At 45.9% G+C, this 18,805-nt stretch overlaps 1 protein-coding gene across 2 annotated transcripts in view; it reads left to right on the top strand.

The window, feature by feature from the left end:
- Nucleotides 1-5,256: 5,256 nt before the first annotated feature.
- LOC103655263 (uncharacterized) overlaps nt 5,257-18,805 on the top strand; it is a 30,653-nt gene continuing 17,104 nt past the window's right edge. Inside the window, exons 1-11 of one of the 2 annotated variants that reach the window (XM_020552533.3) lie at nt 5,257-6,474; nt 6,946-7,194; nt 7,323-7,428; nt 7,512-7,692; nt 7,770-8,056; nt 8,564-8,785; nt 8,911-9,038; nt 10,272-10,346; nt 15,793-15,864; nt 17,850-17,915; nt 18,001-18,112. In XM_020552533.3, coding sequence (XP_020408122.1) covers nt 6,115-6,474; nt 6,946-7,194; nt 7,323-7,428; nt 7,512-7,692; nt 7,770-8,056; nt 8,564-8,785; nt 8,911-9,038; nt 10,272-10,346; nt 15,793-15,864; nt 17,850-17,915; nt 18,001-18,112 — 1,858 coding nt within the window. In that variant the 5' untranslated portion in view covers nt 5,257-6,114. The remainder of the gene's footprint in view (nt 6,475-6,945; nt 7,195-7,322; nt 7,429-7,511; nt 7,693-7,769; nt 8,057-8,563; nt 8,786-8,910; nt 9,039-10,271; nt 10,347-15,792; nt 15,865-17,849; nt 17,916-18,000; nt 18,113-18,805) is intronic. The other variant, XM_020552534.3, reaches the window with a different exon arrangement.

The raw sequence follows: 18,805 nt of genomic DNA, 5'->3' as shown, positions 1-18,805 counted from the left end.
TGGAGGATATACGGCTTTGAGCTTAGTCAGATATCTCCATCTGTGATGCAGCTGCAACTCCATCTTCCAAACATGCACATGGTGGCGTTTCACGCGCGGCAAATGGTCGAGCGAGTCGTCAACCGTCCAGGTGTTGATAGGTCGATGCTCACAGCATATTTTGAGGCGAATAGGCTACACGAGGAGGCTTGCAGCATCCTATATCGTGACTTCCCTGAGTGGTACACTTGGCAGAGTTGTAAGGGCAAAGTATGACAACAGAGGAAACGAGATACGGGTGGACAAGTCGGTAGAATAGTCTCTACTCATCCGGTCGAGGGGAGCACTACTATCTTCGTGTTCTCCTAAACCACGTGACTGGTGCCACCTCCTATGTGAATCTAAGGACAGTTGATGGTGTCACCCTACCGACTTTTCGTGAGACAACAGAGAGAAGAGGACTGCTTGAGTCAGACAACACACTGTATGAGTGTCTCACTGAATGTGCTCTTTTCCAGATGCCATCAGTGCTACGACGACTTTTTGCCACAATACTGGTGTATTGTGAGCCAAGCAATGTGGTTGTACTCTAGCAGAAACGCCTATATTCTATGTCTGAGGACTACCAACACAGGAGTCAGAACAAAACTCTTGTTGAACAGATGGTATTGATTGACATTAGGAACATGTTGCAGTCAATGGGAAAGGACAGAAAGTCATCCCCTCTTCCTCCTATCATCGACGCGTATGACGATGCTATTGGTACTGCTAGGGAGGTTTACGAGGAGGAAAGTATCGAACCGACAACGAGAGATGTGGCTCTCAAAGACTCTCTTAATGAGGAACAAAGGGCTGCCTATGATAAGATTATGTCTGTCGTTGACACTGATCAGGGCAGATTGTTCTTTGTGGATAGACTTGGTGGCACCGGGAAGACTTATCTATACAAAGTGCTGCTCGCGATGCTACGCAAACAGGGCAAGATTGCAGTGGCAACATCTACATCTAGCGTTGCGTCTTCCATAATGCCTGGAGGAAGAGCCGCCCATTCACATTTCAATATACCACTCACTATTGACGATGGCGTTGTATGTAGCTTCACGAAGCAGAGTGGAACCGCAGAGTTGCTACGGAAAGCGTCTCTCATTATCTGGGACGAGGCTTCTATGACTAAGAGACAAGTTGTGGAGGCACTGGACAATAGCATGCACGATATAATGGGTCGGCTCGGACTGCCATTTGGTGGTAAAACCATTGTCTTCGGTGGAGATTCCAGACAGGTCTTGCCTATTGTTCGTAAAGGGTCAAGGGCTCAAGTGGCCGTTTCTTCACTACAAATGTCTTACCTATGGGAGTCCATGTCCCACTTAAAGCTTGTTAGCAATATGAGGGCAAAAACGACCCTTGATTTGCGGAGTTTTTGTTGTGTGTAGGCGGTGGAACTGAGGACACAAAAAGTGACGGCGACATTCGTCTTCCTGACGATGTATGTAGGCCTTATAGTGGGAGTGACAACAACCTTGACAACCTAATAGACTTCGCTTTCCCAAATCTCAATGAAAATCTATCTGATTCCACCTACATCACTTAAAGGGCGATACTGTCAACACAGAACGACTAGGTGGATATGATAAATTTTAAGATGATTGATCGTTTTCAAGGGGAGCATATGATGTACCAGAGTTTCGATAGCGCCATGGATGATCCCCATAACTACTACCCACCTGAGTTCCTAAACACACTGACGCCTAATGGGCTGCCACCACATGTTTTTAAGCTTAAGATTGGATGTCCTATTATATTGATTCAGAATATAGACCCTACAAATGGACTTTGCAATGGCACTAGGTTGGTCGTTTGTGGCTTCCAAAGAAATAGCATTGACACATAAATTATACTGGGTTAACACATTGGAAAACGGATTTTCCTACCGCATATACCTCTGTGTCCCTCCGATGAAGAGATGTTCCCTTCCCTGTTCAAAAGAAAGCAGTTTCCTGTATGGCTTAGCTTTGCAATGATGGTTAACAAAGCACAAGGTCAGTCTATTCCCAATGTTGGTGTATACTTGCCTGAACCAGTGTTCTCTCATGACCAACTATATGTTGCTCTATCTAGAGCGACAACCTGATCGAACATAAAGATTCTTGTCATCCCAGCCATCGATGGGAGGAAAAAGTCGAGGAAGGGTGTAAAAAAGAACCCCACCGTAGATTATGGTACATATACCAAGAACATCGTCTATAAGGAGGTCCTAACAAACTAGACATGTGGTAAGTCTGTTAAACTCAATTGTTTGTTTCAACCAAAAGGTATCGAAACAAGACTAACTTGTGGAATTGTGTGTCTTCTATGGAACATAAATATCTCGATAGTTTCGATGGCAACATGAGTTCTGGTATGCTTCAAAGTTTTATTGAATAATATGTGTTTTGTTTTTATGTAATCTTTGTGCTCTAATATACTGCTCTGATTGATATGTTGGCCTGCTAAAGCTATCATTTTCAGTTTGCTTGCATGGAACTTATTATTTTTATTGGTTCTGTTTTATTTCTACCATAGGTTGAACACATCATAAGGGAAGAGAAGTTCATGCAAGCATATAACTTGATTGAAGTATACTTTGAACTTATAGTAGCACATCTGTCCATTATTGACTCACGGAAATAAGGCAACCTTTTCTTTCTATTATGCAAACCTACATTTGTTGTTATGTGATTTTAGTTGTATATTATTGTTTCTTGATAGTTCTTATTTACATCAGTTAGATGTTTTGTAGGTTATGTTGGGATTCTTTCAAAAGTGAAATCTATTTTCCTCTATTGCTGCCACTATTGAAATTTTTGCATAATCTACAGCTCATGCCAATTTCAGAATACTCTAGATTTAGGATTATTCCAAACAGCAAAGATGTCACTGTAATCTTTGAGATACTATGGTATTGGACTTCAGAATGGAAACTATACAATAACACTTCACTTTTTAGAGTTTGACTTTGAAAATTCACAGAGTTGGAAGAGTGTTGGGAGAAGGGTCTTTGGTATATATCTAGGTGTACATGAGATACCATGATCACAAGTTGCAATGTACTATGAATGATCTAAGGAATTTTGTTTATAAAGATATCTTTTGTCAAAAACTATAATTGGTTTGGTTCAACTGATTAATGATTGGATGGTATCAAGGCCATACATTGATTCTAACTGGACTTTGCACCTATCATACATCTGTGGATTTTGCAGACACCATAAATGTGTGATGGGCGCAATTGATTGGTCCTGCTATAAAATTTAGTGATAGTTTTTTTGTGCATCCCAGTTATTTAGGTTTGAGACCGTATCTGCATAATGTCATGATACGTGGACACGGATGAAATTATAATGCTCTCACCAGTTGTGCTTGTTCCTGTATCTTTCTTAAGCCGCCACTTGTCATACTTGTTCCGAGGAGCTTGATTACCAATGTTTTCTTAATAAAATGTCATTTTCGATCACAAATTTGTGCACAAGGCCATTCTAACAGGAAATGCCAGCATATATATATTACAGGGCTAACACTGAACTTAGAGATGGATCTAGATGTTTATTTGAATGCTATTTTTGGTCTTTTTTCTTCAATTATGGATACATTAGGTGTGTGCCCGTGCGTTGCAACGGGAGTACGCTGGGATGAGCATCGACACATATCTGATTGAATTTTATATTTCCTTGAGGGTCTGGAGAAAGTTTGTTTGGAAGCCAAACATGTTAGGATTCTGAGCATGTGTTACCCTTGTGCCCCATCAGCACACTGTTCCACGCTTGTATGAGTCTTGTTAATTTGCATGCCTCGTGCATAGTTTTTCACTGCATCGTGCTACTACCGAAGTGGTAGAGATCAAATTTTCAAAGTTGTTTGTGTTGTTCGTCGAGTGAACAAACCGTTGTTCTTGTTGTGACCTCTGTTGCCTGTGCCTGTTCGACTGTTCCTCTGAACGCTTCCCATTTTACCGCCGACGTCTCCTTCCATGTTGTAGTTTAGAGTGATCTCTGTTTAGTTGCCTTCAGCACAAAACATCATATCATTTTATTGTTTTTAGATTGTTGAGTTATTGCATATATTCCATTTAAATAAGGTTTAACTATGTGATATATAGATACGGTACCAACATATGGGCACATAACTATTGATGAATAGGACATCAACGAGAGAGATCAAAGTCGACTTAGCAGAGGAGGCAAAGGAGTACCTTCGAATAACCCTCGTTGTTGTTTTTTTGTCTCCTTTCTGTCCTGCCACGACCATGTATTTATAATAATATTATATATTTATATCGTCAATATAATATTAGTGTTACAGTGATATTTTATCACATGGATTTTGCATATTATAGTGATGCTTGTCGTTTCGTTTATATGTTTCATACTATTTTTTACTTCCGTGGCAACACACGGACACATATCTAGTGAACATATAAAACTAAAAAAGACAGAGCAACACAATATCCCACTCCCTCGCAAGTACAAACAGACCAATTTCCCATAGGAAAAGCAATTTAGAATATTCCCAAGTAGTTGAACTTGGTCATGTCAGCCTTGGAAACAACAACTGTCTTGTAAATGAGGTCACGATCACAAAGCAACAACATCATCGGCTCATCCTATATAATCCCGAAAGCTAAACATCTATCGTATTGTGGCATCTTTGTTCAGTTAGGTGGCGAATAGGTGCCCCGTGCCTACATGGGAAGGGTCAGACATGGCAATATTTTGATCGGGCCAGACAAGGCACGCCAACCTCGCCGTGGCAGACTACGAGCTGCTAGCTCGGCTTGTCGGAGGCACAGCAGGCAATACAGTGGCGTGCTGCTCACCAACCCAACACCTATCTAACATACGTATCTATGTCGAGAACTCCAGATTCATATACGTATCTTACATGTCCAGAACTCCTGATTCACCCAAGTGAGCTTAACGTACTGTGACATGTATAGGCAGTGCTGTTGGACAACTTAACTTTAACGTCAGAACAACGCAAAATTCAGTTCAACCAGACACCAAATTCCAAATTTCTAGGGGCGGATCCCAGTCGCAGAGTGCACCCAGAAAATTGCCTGGGAATCTCGGGCATGAAACCATGCGCATAGACAGATCAAACAATTGGGGAGTAAAAGGTGTTGGAACACTGACCTGGCGCTCGGCACGGGGCGAGGCACGTCGGGCTCGAGGTCAACGGGGAGGCCGAGGAAGCCAACGAAGCGGTCGAAGCCTCAAAGGTGACGTGCGAGACGTGCCGCACATCCGTTGGCCCCCCTATCTGCATACCACCCGGGGGAGTCGCCCCGTCCTCCTCCTGCTCCGGCTCGCGCACGCCGGCGCTGCTGCTGCACAGCATGAGCGACCTCCGAAGCGCCCCATCACCATCTCGACCACAGACACCCCTCCCCTGGCCTCCGTTGCCGACAACATCAGCGGAGACGAAACCGTCACCTCATCCATCTCCTCCGCCCTCCACCCCCTCGAACTCCTCCTCCTCGTCTTCCTCTTCCTCCTCTTCCTCCTCCTCATAGGAGTCAGTGTCGTAGTGGGATAAGGGATTTGGTGGCCGAAGCGGATCTCAGACGATAGCGCCATGGGATTCTAACCCCGCAACAGGCAAAAGAGTGGAGGGGAGGTGGGAGAGAAGTGGGCGGCGACAAAAGCTTGGCTGGACGTTGTGTCCGGTTAGTGGATAGTGCCATAGCGGCGGGCGGGTGGCCGGATCGCGACGGTCGCCGCGTTCGCGGCGTGGTTTGCGGCTGGATTGCGGGCGAGCGGGCGTAGGAGTCGGGGTCAGTCTACGACGGTCCGCGGCTGGATTGCGGGTTTGCAGGCGGACGTAAGGAGGCGGGAACAATTTACATTAGACTCTTAATAGTTAGTAGAAATAAGGTACTGTAGCAACGCACAAGTATCTAACTATCATAGTAATATTTGTTATTCTATATCTAAGTTTTATATTAATTTTTAACTTTGGTGACAACACATATTCGCTGCTGGTATGGTCGAGCCCCCGCAGCACAAATCCTCAAGCACCCCAAAACGGCAAAACCCATCAGGTCCCCGCCACACCTCGATACTCTAACTTCGGCCGCCGCCGCCGCCGCCGCCGCCGCGAATGCCGGAGCCCCAGGCCATCCTCCCGCTGCGCGCTCTCCCGCCGGACGCGCCGCTGCCCTTCCCCGTCCCCGCGCCGTTCCACCCCCAAGCCCCCGGCCCCGGTGGGACCGCCCCGGCCACGCCCCCGAACCCGACCCCTCCGCAACCGTTAACCCCCGCCGCGCCGCCTTCCTCCTCTTCGACGCGGCCGCCGCACCCATGGGAGATCTCCGCGCGAGCATGGCTAGAGTCCTTCCCCGACGGACGGCCGCCCACCGAGCCCGAGGTCGACGCCTACATCGACGTGCACCGCCCCGAGCTCCCTTCCCTCCCCCGCTCCCAGCTACACCAGCGCCTCCTCGCCCTCCGCGGCGACCAGGTAACCCAAGTACACCTTGCTTGTTTACGAATTATCACGTGACTCCTCCGGTTGTCGAATTGGTGAAATTAATCGACTTGCGTTCTTTATCTGTTTTTTTCTTCATCAAATGTGGTAATTTGGGATGTGGTTTATTCCTGAATCAATCCAATGGCTACTGATGTGGGATTGCTCTTGCTCAGTCGTGGAGAATTGAATGTTTACTATGGGTACTTTCCAGCCCTCGGAATTTGTAGTTGTATAATGGCTAGTTTAGTTTCATGATTAGTTTCTATGAATGTTAAACTAATGTGTCAATTAGTTCAATTTGGAGCTCTCTACTTCAAGTAGTCTGCTGATTCTCCATGATAGCACTGATGGAACTGTTCTTGTACATATATGTTTGATACATGGCTGTCTTCAAGCCCCACAAGGCCATAATTGATCAGCAAAACTGAGTCAGGGTTACTTCTATTTTATTCTTTATGACAGGTTCTGGATGCAGACCAGAGCGCATTCCCGTACAGGTTCCAGCGTACTGATCTATGGAAGCCTGTGTACCAGTGGTTGGAATCTCTTGAGCTGGACTCACTAGTTGCTACACAGCAGATATCAGACTGGCTTACATCGAACCCAAAGATAATGGACAGAATGGTTGAGAAACATTCAAAATACCATTTGATTCACTACACCCAGAGGATGCACTTGAAGATGCTAAAAAAGAAGGGAAAGTTGCCAAAGGTACACAGGGTTTTCTTGACCATTTGACGGTTGCTGCAAGACCCCCCCCCCTATTATTTATTTATGAGTGCTAAACTGTAGCTTGACATCCTGGCAAGGGATTACACAAGCTGATTCTTAATTTTCAGACTCTGCAACTTTCTGCGGCTAGAGCCACAGTTCGACCAATTGCTGCTCCGTTCACTCCAGAAGAAAACATTGTGCCGTTACAGAAAACTATAACTCCAGTGACAGGTTTACTTTCTATGTATTACATATTTTACAGAAGTGCTACTAGTGTCGTTCATGAAAGTAAGATGACATTCTGGAAATTGCAGGTAGACTTCCCAGTGCCAGTTCAGGGAGACAACAGAGCGGTACCACAGGCAGATTTTCCAGTGCCAGTTCAGGGAGACAACAGAGCTGTACCCCAGGCAGATTTCAAGGTGGAAATGCAACTCTTAGGGACAAGAAGACGTCATTGTCCAAAAAGAAAGAAGCTTTGCTCAAATACGAACTGTATGTGGTTAACTCTGAACTATTTATCTGCTAACATGTGAATAGTTAATGCTCACATGTTCTTTGCTATGTTTCAGTTTGACAGACTTACAGAACCAATTGACTGCTGTGCTGTTAAAGCAATGCCGTACTGTTGCCATTAAAGAAACAGATTCATCATATGTGGAATCTCCAAATCCAGAGACTAACATGAGTATACAAGGGACCACTACTGCAAATGCTTCAGCCCCTTCAGAGGCAAAGAATGTGTTTATCAATGAACAGTCAGTTCCAGCAGGAGCCACAGAAAGTGAACCTGGGCATAAGAGGAAGAGAAACCCTATCATCGTTACACCTGCATGGTGTTATAGTGAAGCATCAGCAGGTTTGTCATTTTACCTAATATAGGATTAATCATCTTTTATTATAGCTGCTACCAGTTGATCAGGGATACATCCTTTTTATTTGGCTCATATGTGCTATTTTTATTCTAAAAATAGTTATCTTTTTATGTACAAGCCTTTAAGCAGTACCTTTTCAGCTTTCTGCTAAATTTTAGTAAAGAATATTTAATAAACAGTGGTTTGGAAGTATAAGGTACTAACAATCTCCATGCCATAAATGTGAATCGTCGTTGATGTTAGCCTTTGTTTTGCAAGTTTGACTGCTCACACCACAAAATTACATTGGTTTTGTAAGGGGATCATTATTCTTGTCATGCTGGGATGCACCCAGGAAAGCTGGTGTGTAACTTGTTTTTTTATTTTAAAATGGTGATGTTGACCCATAACTATTTGTTTTTAATGAAACGTTGCTTTTTAAGCTATTATAAAATCAAAAATATGTTTCAACAGATCTGTATCAACTGACTAAGTGTGGTGACACCATGCAGGAACCTTGCAGAATGAAATAAATCCTAGCTCAAATAGTGATGTTTCAAGAAATTTCAATATTTGGAGAGGACATGCTAATCCACTAGTTTCACATAGAGATACTAAGAAAAATATATTATTCTGTCTTGAGGGACGCGAAACTGGTGTCAGCTGCTCTCAAGCTGCTTCTTATGGAGGTTATGCTGGACGAAATTGTGAAAGATGGACTCCATTTCTTGAAGGCACGTTTGTTTGTAGTTTTTTCTTAAAAAGTTATTGCTCAGTTGTTTTTTCCCTTTCGAAGTTCTGTCTACCTTTTTCATTTTCCTAAAATCATAATGAGTTATTCTTGATTTTCAATTATTAGGATGGAATTCACCTGCATTCCAGTTTGAAGGGCCTGCTGTACATGTTGTTAGAAAAAGTTACCTATCTTGGTGTCCAACATCATGTGCTTATACGTCAAGTGCACCTTCTGCTCAGCCTCATGGCAGGGTAAGGATCTCTTATGCATTTGGCAGTGGAATTTTGTGGAAGTTTGAACCTTTAATATTTAACACTTTGCTTTGACTGTTTTCTCTTTATGCAAATATTAAGCAATCTTCTCTTGTTCATTTTTATTAAGTGCATGCTTGTTTCTGCTTGTAAATTAAAAAAGACTAAATTTGGTTCCTGTGTTGAAGTGGTTTATCTTGGGTAGCTTCAATCAGAAAAAACGAGAAGGATATATCCTATAAATAGTCTGGTGACCTCCCTGGCTATTAGTTTGCTGTATTGACAGTGACCCTGACTGTTCCGAGGCTAGAAGTCTCAGAGGAAAATGATTTCTTCTTTTTTAATATAACAACACAGAGGCCCCTAAAGACTTTTTTATATTTTGAAAAAAATAAAGGTGTATACATGGGTCGTAAACCTAAAAAAGACCCTAACCAGCTCACCACTGTTCTAACAACAACGTTGGAGTGTGCAATATTTGAGCTAAATCAGGCTGTGCCATGTTTGTTGTAGGAAAAGGTCGCGTAGTCTAACAAAGGAGGGTGTGTGGGTGTGTGTTTGACCTTTTTTCTTCTTAATATAAAGATACACAACTCTCCTATGTGTTCGAGGAAAAAAAGGTTAGAGCCAAATCCTCTTTGAACCGGAGATCTAGCTAAAAAATTCATTCCAGATTGAAAAAATGATGGCATTGCGGTGACACCAGATGGTCCAACAGGAAACCATGACTATTTCTCTAAATGTTCTTCATAAAAAATTCTTCAACTTGGAGCATGTCAACACTTTTTTTCTTATTGGTGGCTCATTTTGGTTGTCATCTTTAGTCTACTCAATTTGCTTGGACAGTAAAGTTATGTTGTGTTGTCTTGTTGTATCTATATCAGGGGCGGAGCTTCGTTGAGGCCACCGTGGGCCATGGTCCCCCCTGGACCAGTAACACTAATATAGGCTTAGAGGTCACTCTATGTTTTCTAGACCAATGTTTTCAAGTCGGACGACTTGTTGGTCGTTCTGGCTGACCGACTAGGGTGATTAATCGCGATTAATCACGATTAGTCGGACGACTTGGATGATTAATCGTGATTGGTCCAAATTGACTTGGATGATTAATCACGACTAATCACGATTAATCGGACGACTTGAAAACTAGACTTTCGCTCTTTGCTGCTGCCCAAGCTCCACCACTTATATCTATACATTCATATCTAATTTTTTAATGTTACTCTGCCTCAGCAAGGTATCCGCAAAGTTCTTGATGTAAAATTTCATCCAGAAGGGTTGCCTCAGCTTGTTTCTAGCTCTAATGAGGTTGGTGCCATTTATGATTCATGTATCGCTTACTGTTCAAGAATACCTTGTATTTCTTACTATTGTAAAAATCACTATTGCACGGTCCTAAAGTAGCTTTGTCTTTGTTCTTAATTATATATTGCTTTTCTTTATGTTGCACTGGGGCCAACTTTCGTGACCTTTCTCGGGCTCCGATTGAGCTTCTTCTTAATATAATACTGTGGGGGTTGTTAGACTCCTGTTTTAGGTTAGGTTATGGTTCTCCTGCATTTACCCAATTACCCCTATTGTAATGAGCTTGGTCCACCTAACTCTCTACATAATATACTCCCAACCCTGGATTAGAGTTAGGTTTTCACACATTATAACTTGGTATATAGCTAGTTTTTTCCCTCCCTCCCACCTCACAGCCACCGTTGGTCCCCTACCCAGTCGCCGGCCGCCCCTCCCCCTCCCCTTCTTCCTCCCACCCGCGGGCCTCTGCCCACGCCACGCTGCCTCAGGCCCGCGTCACCCTGTCGTTTGCCCGCCTAGGCTTCGTCGCTGGGCCCTCTCCCCCCCGTCCAGGCCGTCGCCGGGTGCCTCCCCCCATCCGGATTCGTGCCGCCGGCCGGGGCCGCTCTGTCGTCGCCTGCGACCCAATTATTTCATATCATTCGACTAATCTCGATTAGTCGGTCTGATCGGTTCTAAGCACTCGATTACAAGAGTCGATTCAATCAGAGGAGCTGATCGTCCTTATCATCCGACTAATCGTCGATATGGTGCGATTAATCGCCTTAATGGGTGATCAACTATTTAACATAGTTTCAGTCAGGGACTCAGGGTAGTCCAACAGGCGCCTGGAGCCAATATTAATTAGCTGCCCAGACTCTTTAGATTCCTGGTCGCCTCTTCTGCTTCCCAGTACGCCGACTATATTTCCATTCTCTTCTCTCTTCTCTGCTTAGTCAGCTCACCCCCCTCCATTCTTTGCTTAGTTTGCTCTATCCTCGGATGCTTGGACACTCCTGTGACCTGTCTCACTGGCGGCTACCCAGGGGTCGGAGATGAGCACCTCTTCTGAAGGTACCTAACTCTCAGTCTCATGTCATTTTGTGTTCAGTACAATACTTCAATTTAGAGTTTCAGACTGAACACTGAAGAGATCCATGGTGATGGATGAGTTACAGAGTTTCAAACTTTCATATGGACTTGCTAAGTTGCTGGTGATTTGGCCACCAGGACCCTTCTCGATCGATGTGATAGCTCGGGGTCCCTCTACACGCTGGCCTCCACCACCACTTGGCATCGTCATCTTGGCCATCCAAGACCCGACGTCATGACCAAGTTCACTAGTAGTTTAGATATTTCTTGTAGCAGGGGACATTTTGAGGGTCTGTGTCATATGATTGTCAGCTAGTCCGCCATACTTGTCTTCCTTTTGCTACCTCTTCTAGGGCTGAGCAGGCTTTTGATCTTATACATTGTGGTCTATGGACATCTTCTGTACTCAGTCTTTCTGGCTATTAATGCTACTTGGTGATTTTGGATGATTTTTTCATTTTCTTTAGACTTATCCTCTGCGGTTGAAGTCCGACACATTTCCCACCCTCATACACTTCACCTGGGTCTCCACTCAATTTCGTCGCCCGGTCTGTGCCCTTCGGTGCAATAACGACCATGAGTTCGACAACTCCGCCTCTTGCTCCTTTCTCTCCCATAGCGTTTAGTTCCGACTCTCGTGTCCCTACACTTCTCCTTAGAACGACCGGTCCGAACAGATCATTCGCACCACCACTAACATGATCCGCTACCTCTTTTTCAGACGTCTCTTCATGCCATCTATTGGACAGAGGCCCTGAACACTGCTACCCATCTTCTCAACCGCCTTCCCTCGAAGGCGGTGAGTCACCCACCCCCACTTCACCCTGTATAGCACAACCCCCTCCTATGCCCACCTTTGATTCTTTGACTGTGCCTGTTATCCCAACACCTCCGCCACTAGGCCTAGACAAAAAACCCGTAACCCGTATTACCCAAACCCGAACCCATATTACTCGAAAGTGGATTTTTATATGATATTTTCGGGTGCCAACTTAAAAAACCCGATGGTACCCGAATTACCCATACCCGAACTACTGTCCCCACCGGCGGACCGGTCCACCGGCCAGGCGGCCACCTCTCGCGGGCCACGACCCATGAGGCCATGAGACATGACCTCGAGCTCAGGTGCCCAGCCAAGCAACTCCAACCGCTTGCCTACCTTAGCCGCCTGCCATCCTCCTGGTAGCTGGCTTCTTGGACATCGTCCGTCGCTGGCCGCCCAGTGCCGCACTGCCGTAGTCTCTCCCTCACTCCCTTCCCTCGCCGGTTGACGCCCATTGCTGCCCGCCCTAGTCATGCAGATGATGCTATGCGCATGTGCCTATAATCATGTAATAAGGTTATGTAAGGACTGATGTATTAGCACTAAGTAAATTGTTTATTTTACTCTGCTTTATTCTATTTCTACAAGTTGCCCATTACTATAAGTATGTTGTATTGTATGGCCACATGGCCCATGGGTATAGTCGACCGTGGCCCGTATGGTTGGCTGTAAGGACTAATGGTTGCATGACTTATTCAGATTTTAGAACCAGTTGGCTGTTGGTTGGCCGTATGGCCCTATTGGCTGGCGTCTGGCAGGTGGCAGCAGAACCACTTCGGGTATTTCGGGAAAACCCGGAACTCGTACCCAAATTTTCGGGTACCCGAATTTTTGGGTAATATAAAACCCAGTATGATTTCGGGTATCGATTCTCAAAACACGAAATTTAAATAACCCGAATTACCTGACCCAAATTTTTTAGGTAACCCGAATGCTCAGGCCTACCGGCCACTGCTCCTCACAAGCCCCCCCTGCTCCAATCGCTCTCTTCCTCGGTTACTCCCCTGACCACAAGGGATACCACTGTCTTTACCACCTCACCCACCGCATCATCTTTCACCATGTTTTCGATGAGGATGTCTTTACCCTTGCTGGATCATCCTCACCTACCGACCTTGACACACTTCTCGATTTTGACCCCATCCTCATTCCACCCAGGTCGACCCTGCCCGCACCACGCCCGGCTTCGTCGACGTGTGTGGCCCCACCGCTTCCGCTTGCGCCATGTGCGGCCCTGTCGACGAACACAACCCCGCTGCTTCCGCCTGCGCCATGCACACCCCTGTCGCCTGCGCCATGCGCACCCCTGTCGCCGGCGCCCCATCCGACACGCTTTGCTGACCTCGCCTGCTTCTACCATCGTCGCGGGCGGACCGATCTATCGGTCCCTCTTGCCTCGTCGGCTCGTTCCCGTCCGAGCCACCGGTGTACCACGCGGTTGCCATCCACTTTGACCCTGACCCTGTTCACCCGATGGTGACGCATCGCTCGGCCGGAGTTCTCCGCCTTGTCGACTAACTGGTTTTCACGACTGACGTTGATTCGACTCTCTCGCCGGTCCGCTCCTCCGTTTGTGCCGCTCTCACCGATCCCCACTAGCGTCGAGCCATGGAAGAGGAATACGTGACCCTGCTGGCCAACCACACTTGGGGCCTGGTGCCGCATCCACTGAGCACCAACGTGGTTAACGACAAGTGGATCTTCAGGCACAAGCTCACCTCGGATGGCTCGCTCGACCGCTACAAGGCTCGTTGGGTCCTTTGAGGCTTCACTCAGCGCCCTAGAGTAGACTACAATGAGACCTTCACCACCGTCATCAAGTTCGCTACTGTTCGGGCCATCCTCTCCCTCGCCCTCCATCAGCTGGATGTGAAGAATGCCTTTCTTCATGGCACTCTGATCGAGATGGTCTATTGCAGCCAGCCTACCGTCGACTTCGTTCGCCCGGACATGGTCTGTCATCTGAACCACTCTCTGACAATTTGTACGACCTCAAGCTGGCGCTGAGGGCTTGGTACAGTCGCTTCGCCTCCTACTTGGTCTCCCTTGGCTTCATCGAGGCCAAGTCAGACACGTCCTTGTTCATCCATCGGCATGACGACGACACCGTCTACCTCCTCTATGTCGACGACATCGTGCTCACGACGTCCAGTGATGCCCTCCTTCAGCGCACGATCACCGTCTTTCAGCTCGAGTTCGCGATGAAGGACCTGGGCCCTCTCCACCACTTCCTTGGGAAGCTGGGATCACCATGGAGCGACAGCCCTAGGGCCTCTTCCTTCACCAGCCCCAGTACATACTCGACATTCTGGAGCGGGCTATGTCCGACTGCAAGTCCTGCTCCACACTTGTCGACAACCAGGCAAAACTCTCCTAGGACGACGAGCCCCTGGTCATCGACGCGATAGCCTATCGGAGCCTCACTGACGCTCTCCAGTACCTAACTTTCTCCAGGCCCAACATCACCTACGTCGTTCAGCAGATGTGCCTTCACATGCACACCCCACGGGAGCTCCACCTCACTGCTCTCAAATGGATTCTTCGCTACCTCCACGGCTCCATCGACCACAACCTTCTCCTTCGACCCTCCCCGACTTCGGAGCTGGTGGTCTACACCGACATCGACTGGAGTGGTTGTATCGACACGCGCCGGCATCACCTACGCTGTTCAGCAAATGTGCCTTCACATGCACACCCCACGGGGGCTCCACCTCACCGCTCTCAAATGGATTCTTCGCTACCTCCACGGCTCCATCGACCACGACCTTCTCCTTCGACCCTCCCCGACTTCAGAGCTGGTGGTCTACACCAGCACCGACTGGAGTGGCTGCCCCGACACGCGCCGGTCCACATCCGGCTACGCCATGTTCCTGGGTGCCAACCTCGTCTCCTGGGCCTCGAGCGGCAGCCCGTCGTCTCTCGCTCCAGCGCCGAGGCCTTGTATCGCACTGTGGCCAACAGCGTGGCCGAGGCCTCCTGTCTCCACCAGCTTCTCCCCTCGAGCGCTCTACTACCCTCGTCTACTGCAACAACGTCAGCACGATCTACCTCTCCACCAATCCCGTGCGCCATCAGCGCACGAAGCACGTGGAGCTCGACCTTCACTTCGTTCGCGAACGTGTCGCTGTCGGTGATGTTCACGTTCTCTGCGTCTCGACCACCTCGCAGTTCGTTGACATCTTCAACAAGGGGCTGCCGTCGAGTATATTCACTAAGTTCTGATCTAGTCTCAACATCTGTACATGATAGAGTTGAGATTGCGGGGGTGTTAGACTCCTGTTTAGGGTTAGGTTAGGATTCTCCTGTATTTACCCAATTACCCCTATTGTAATGGGCTTGGCCCACCTAACTCTATATAATACACTCACAACCCTGAATTAGGGTTAGGGCTTCACACATTCTAACTGTGGGACAGTCTTTCTCTTACCGGTCGAGTTTTATATATTTTGTTTTCCTTATTTTAAATCATTTGAATGTTGTAGCTTGTGTGGGAGCTTTTGATTATTAGTCACACCCTTTATTCTCTTGGTTTATTTAATATTTCGTTGATTTCAGGCACCCAATGAATTACTGCTATTCAATCTGCTTTCTGGAAGGGCAATTCAGCTTAGAGGCCACAATACTAAGGTATTCCCAATAAGTTTTCTTGTCGCATTAACACATTCCGTATGTTCCGAGATAGTGCATCCTTATTTTTTCATCCCTTTTGTTGCTTGTATTATACCCCATAATTCCAAATTATAAGTTGTTCTGTTTTTTTTTCGAATTGAGATACATAGATTTTGCTATGCACCAAGATATACAATATGTTTTTCTCGAATACACACGAGAGCTGCGCATCATTATATTAAGAAGGGAAGGTCTAAAATAGACCGAGCACAAAAAAACTGTCCCTTATAGAGGCAGCCTCAAAACCTAGATTTTCTTCTTATTACAAATATGAGACAGCAACCAACTAATGGGGCCAAAAAACACGCAACCCTGCTGCACCAGCTTTGCACCAGATAGCAGCCTCTTCCTTAATAAGCTGGAGACATGTAGGGACACTAGGGGGGGTGCCATAAAAAATGCAAGCATTGCTATGTTTCCAGATGCACCAAGCTACTAAAATCACAAGGGAGTTGAAACCCTTTTTATGCTGTTTTTGGACTCTTTTCTCAGCCCTGCTCCACCAGTCCTGCAGCTTGTAATCTTGGAAATCTGGAGCCAAGGAATGAAGATTCACCGAGCTAAGCACCGCAAACCATACACTTCTAGCAAAGACACAATTGACCAATAAGTGGTTAATATTTTCTTCCTCCTGATCACAAAGTGAACATAGCTCCAGATGATCCAAACCCTTGTGGGCCAGTCTGTCCGCCGTCCAACATCTGTTCCACGCAGCCAACCACATGAAAAACTTGCATCTAGGTGGGGCCCAGCTGTGCCAAATCCGATCAGCAGGCTCAAAAAGGACTGCCCCCATGAAGAAAGCATTGTAGGCTGATTTAGATGAATAAACACCAGAAGCTTTCAAGGTCCAAGAATGCTGACCAGGAACCCCCGGCATGAGATGGAATCCATCCAACAAGTCCCACAGCCACCAAAAGTCTCTCAGAACTTGAACTGATAACTGACCCTCTATGTCCCAGACCCATTGGAGGTTTGCAAGGGCCTCCTGCACAGTTCTCTTCCCAACTGAACGCTTGGATACCGCAGCCACCAGGTCTGTTGCCAAAGCAGAAATAGAATTCCCGTCTAGCCACCTGTCCGCATCATTATGTCGAAATACATAGTAAAACTGTAAAAGCGATGTATCTAGAAAAACCATAACGACTTACATGTTGGAATGGAGGGAGGGCCTGGACCTTGTGGAAACACAGGAATGATATTATCTTCAACGGTGCAACTCCCCATCTCTCTACTGCTCTCTCCAATGCTGGAGAGGAGGCCTGGTGTTGGCGCAAGGCTGGTGCTAAAGGCATCCAGCTCCAGTTGGCGCAGGATGTGGATGATGTAGGTTTTTTACCTCATAGTCGTCAGGTTGCTGGCTGCTGTTACTGGTTTTTCCTAACCGGCTCTATGTAGTCCAACCTAGTGGGTAGTGTGTGTGTCTGTGTGCCTTAGCCTTTGGCCGGGCGTGTGTAATTTCTTTCTTTTCGTCCTCCTTTTAATGAACTGATATGCAGCTCTCCTGCGTATTCGAGAAAAAAGTAGTGTTAGACTGTTAGTATCCTTTCCTATATCTGGATAAAAGCACACGAGTTAAGACCGCAGCCCTGAAAAATAATGATAAAGGTGGTCATGCGACTATATGACATGCTTGAACCTTTCACTTGTAATATTCGTGTTTCGTGCTTCATTCTCAATTTTTTGTCACATTGCTTCTAAACGTGCCCTATACAATGAGAAACTGACTGTTTCATAAGCATATCTAGTTCCTGGATGTGATACAACCAGATAAGAGTATCTGTTGTGCAAGTGCCAACGTCCAACCAATCTGAATTTCACTTATATTAGAATTATTTTATTTTTGGATTTCGTTATCTTTGGTCATAGAGTTTTTGACATGCTGACGCTTACTTTTACAATGTTGACTAGCGTTGTTACTTAGTTCTACTTATTGTTCTCAGATCCAGTCTATCGCCTTTGCAGTCAAAGGAGCAAGTGTAGTGTCTTGTGCTTCTAATTTATTAAAGGTAACTAGATTTTGTTCATTGCCAATCACTGCAACTGATGTTGGAATAAGCTGCTTATTGTTTCTCTTCCTGTACTGGAGAATAGGTATGGGACTGCATTACTGGGTCTTGCCTCTATACGCTGGGTGGCGATGATCAAAATTCAGTGGGGCATACTCAGAAAATAAATGCTATGGCAGTGAATAAATGGCAATCCTGTATGTATGCTCTTCATCAACCTTATCTCTTTATCCCACAAACTCCTACATCTTGTATCTTTTATTTACATTTGTTTAGTTGGTAGCTTTCTCCTTTTTATGTTTGTAGTTTTCTTAGGCAATTGATGCTGAGTTGGCAGCTTTTCCATGGGAAAGAACATACTCCTTATGTTGGTTTCCGTTTTTATGCTGATTGACTCCCTATGTCTTATGTCTCAATAGAATAGTGATTTTGTTGGGTGATGCCTGCAACATCTATGGAAGATAAGGATATATTAACAGCAGATAATGAGGATAACTCTCTGTGTAGCTAGAAGGATACCCCGTGCGTTGTCACGGGAATCACTGATGTTTTTAAATGGAATTATACTACTTATATAGTTATATTTACTTACATCAGCAGATAAATATCATAGTACATGTTAGTGGATGATGTGACTTGCTTTGAATGAAGACATGATTGCATGTGCTAGTGGATGCTGATGTGGACAGCTTGCATGGTGAGATAGAATGCTAGTGTGGATTGAAAATATAAGATCAAGATATATAGATATAGATAGATATATAGGCCCTGTTTGGGAGTTGGGACTGCTTCAGCTTCACAAAATTTAGGCCGTCTCCAGCAGCTCCCCTATCCCATCCCCAATTTCAAACTTCACTCTGTAAACAATGTCATCTACAGTGTCGCGTCCC

Source organism: Zea mays, chromosome 4, assembly GCF_902167145.1.
Source record: "Zea mays cultivar B73 chromosome 4, Zm-B73-REFERENCE-NAM-5.0, whole genome shotgun sequence".
Classification (NCBI taxonomy): domain Eukaryota; kingdom Viridiplantae; phylum Streptophyta; class Magnoliopsida; order Poales; family Poaceae; genus Zea; species Zea mays.
The sequence above is the reverse complement of the archived record's forward strand: the minus strand, read 5'-3'. Positions and strand labels throughout refer to the sequence as shown.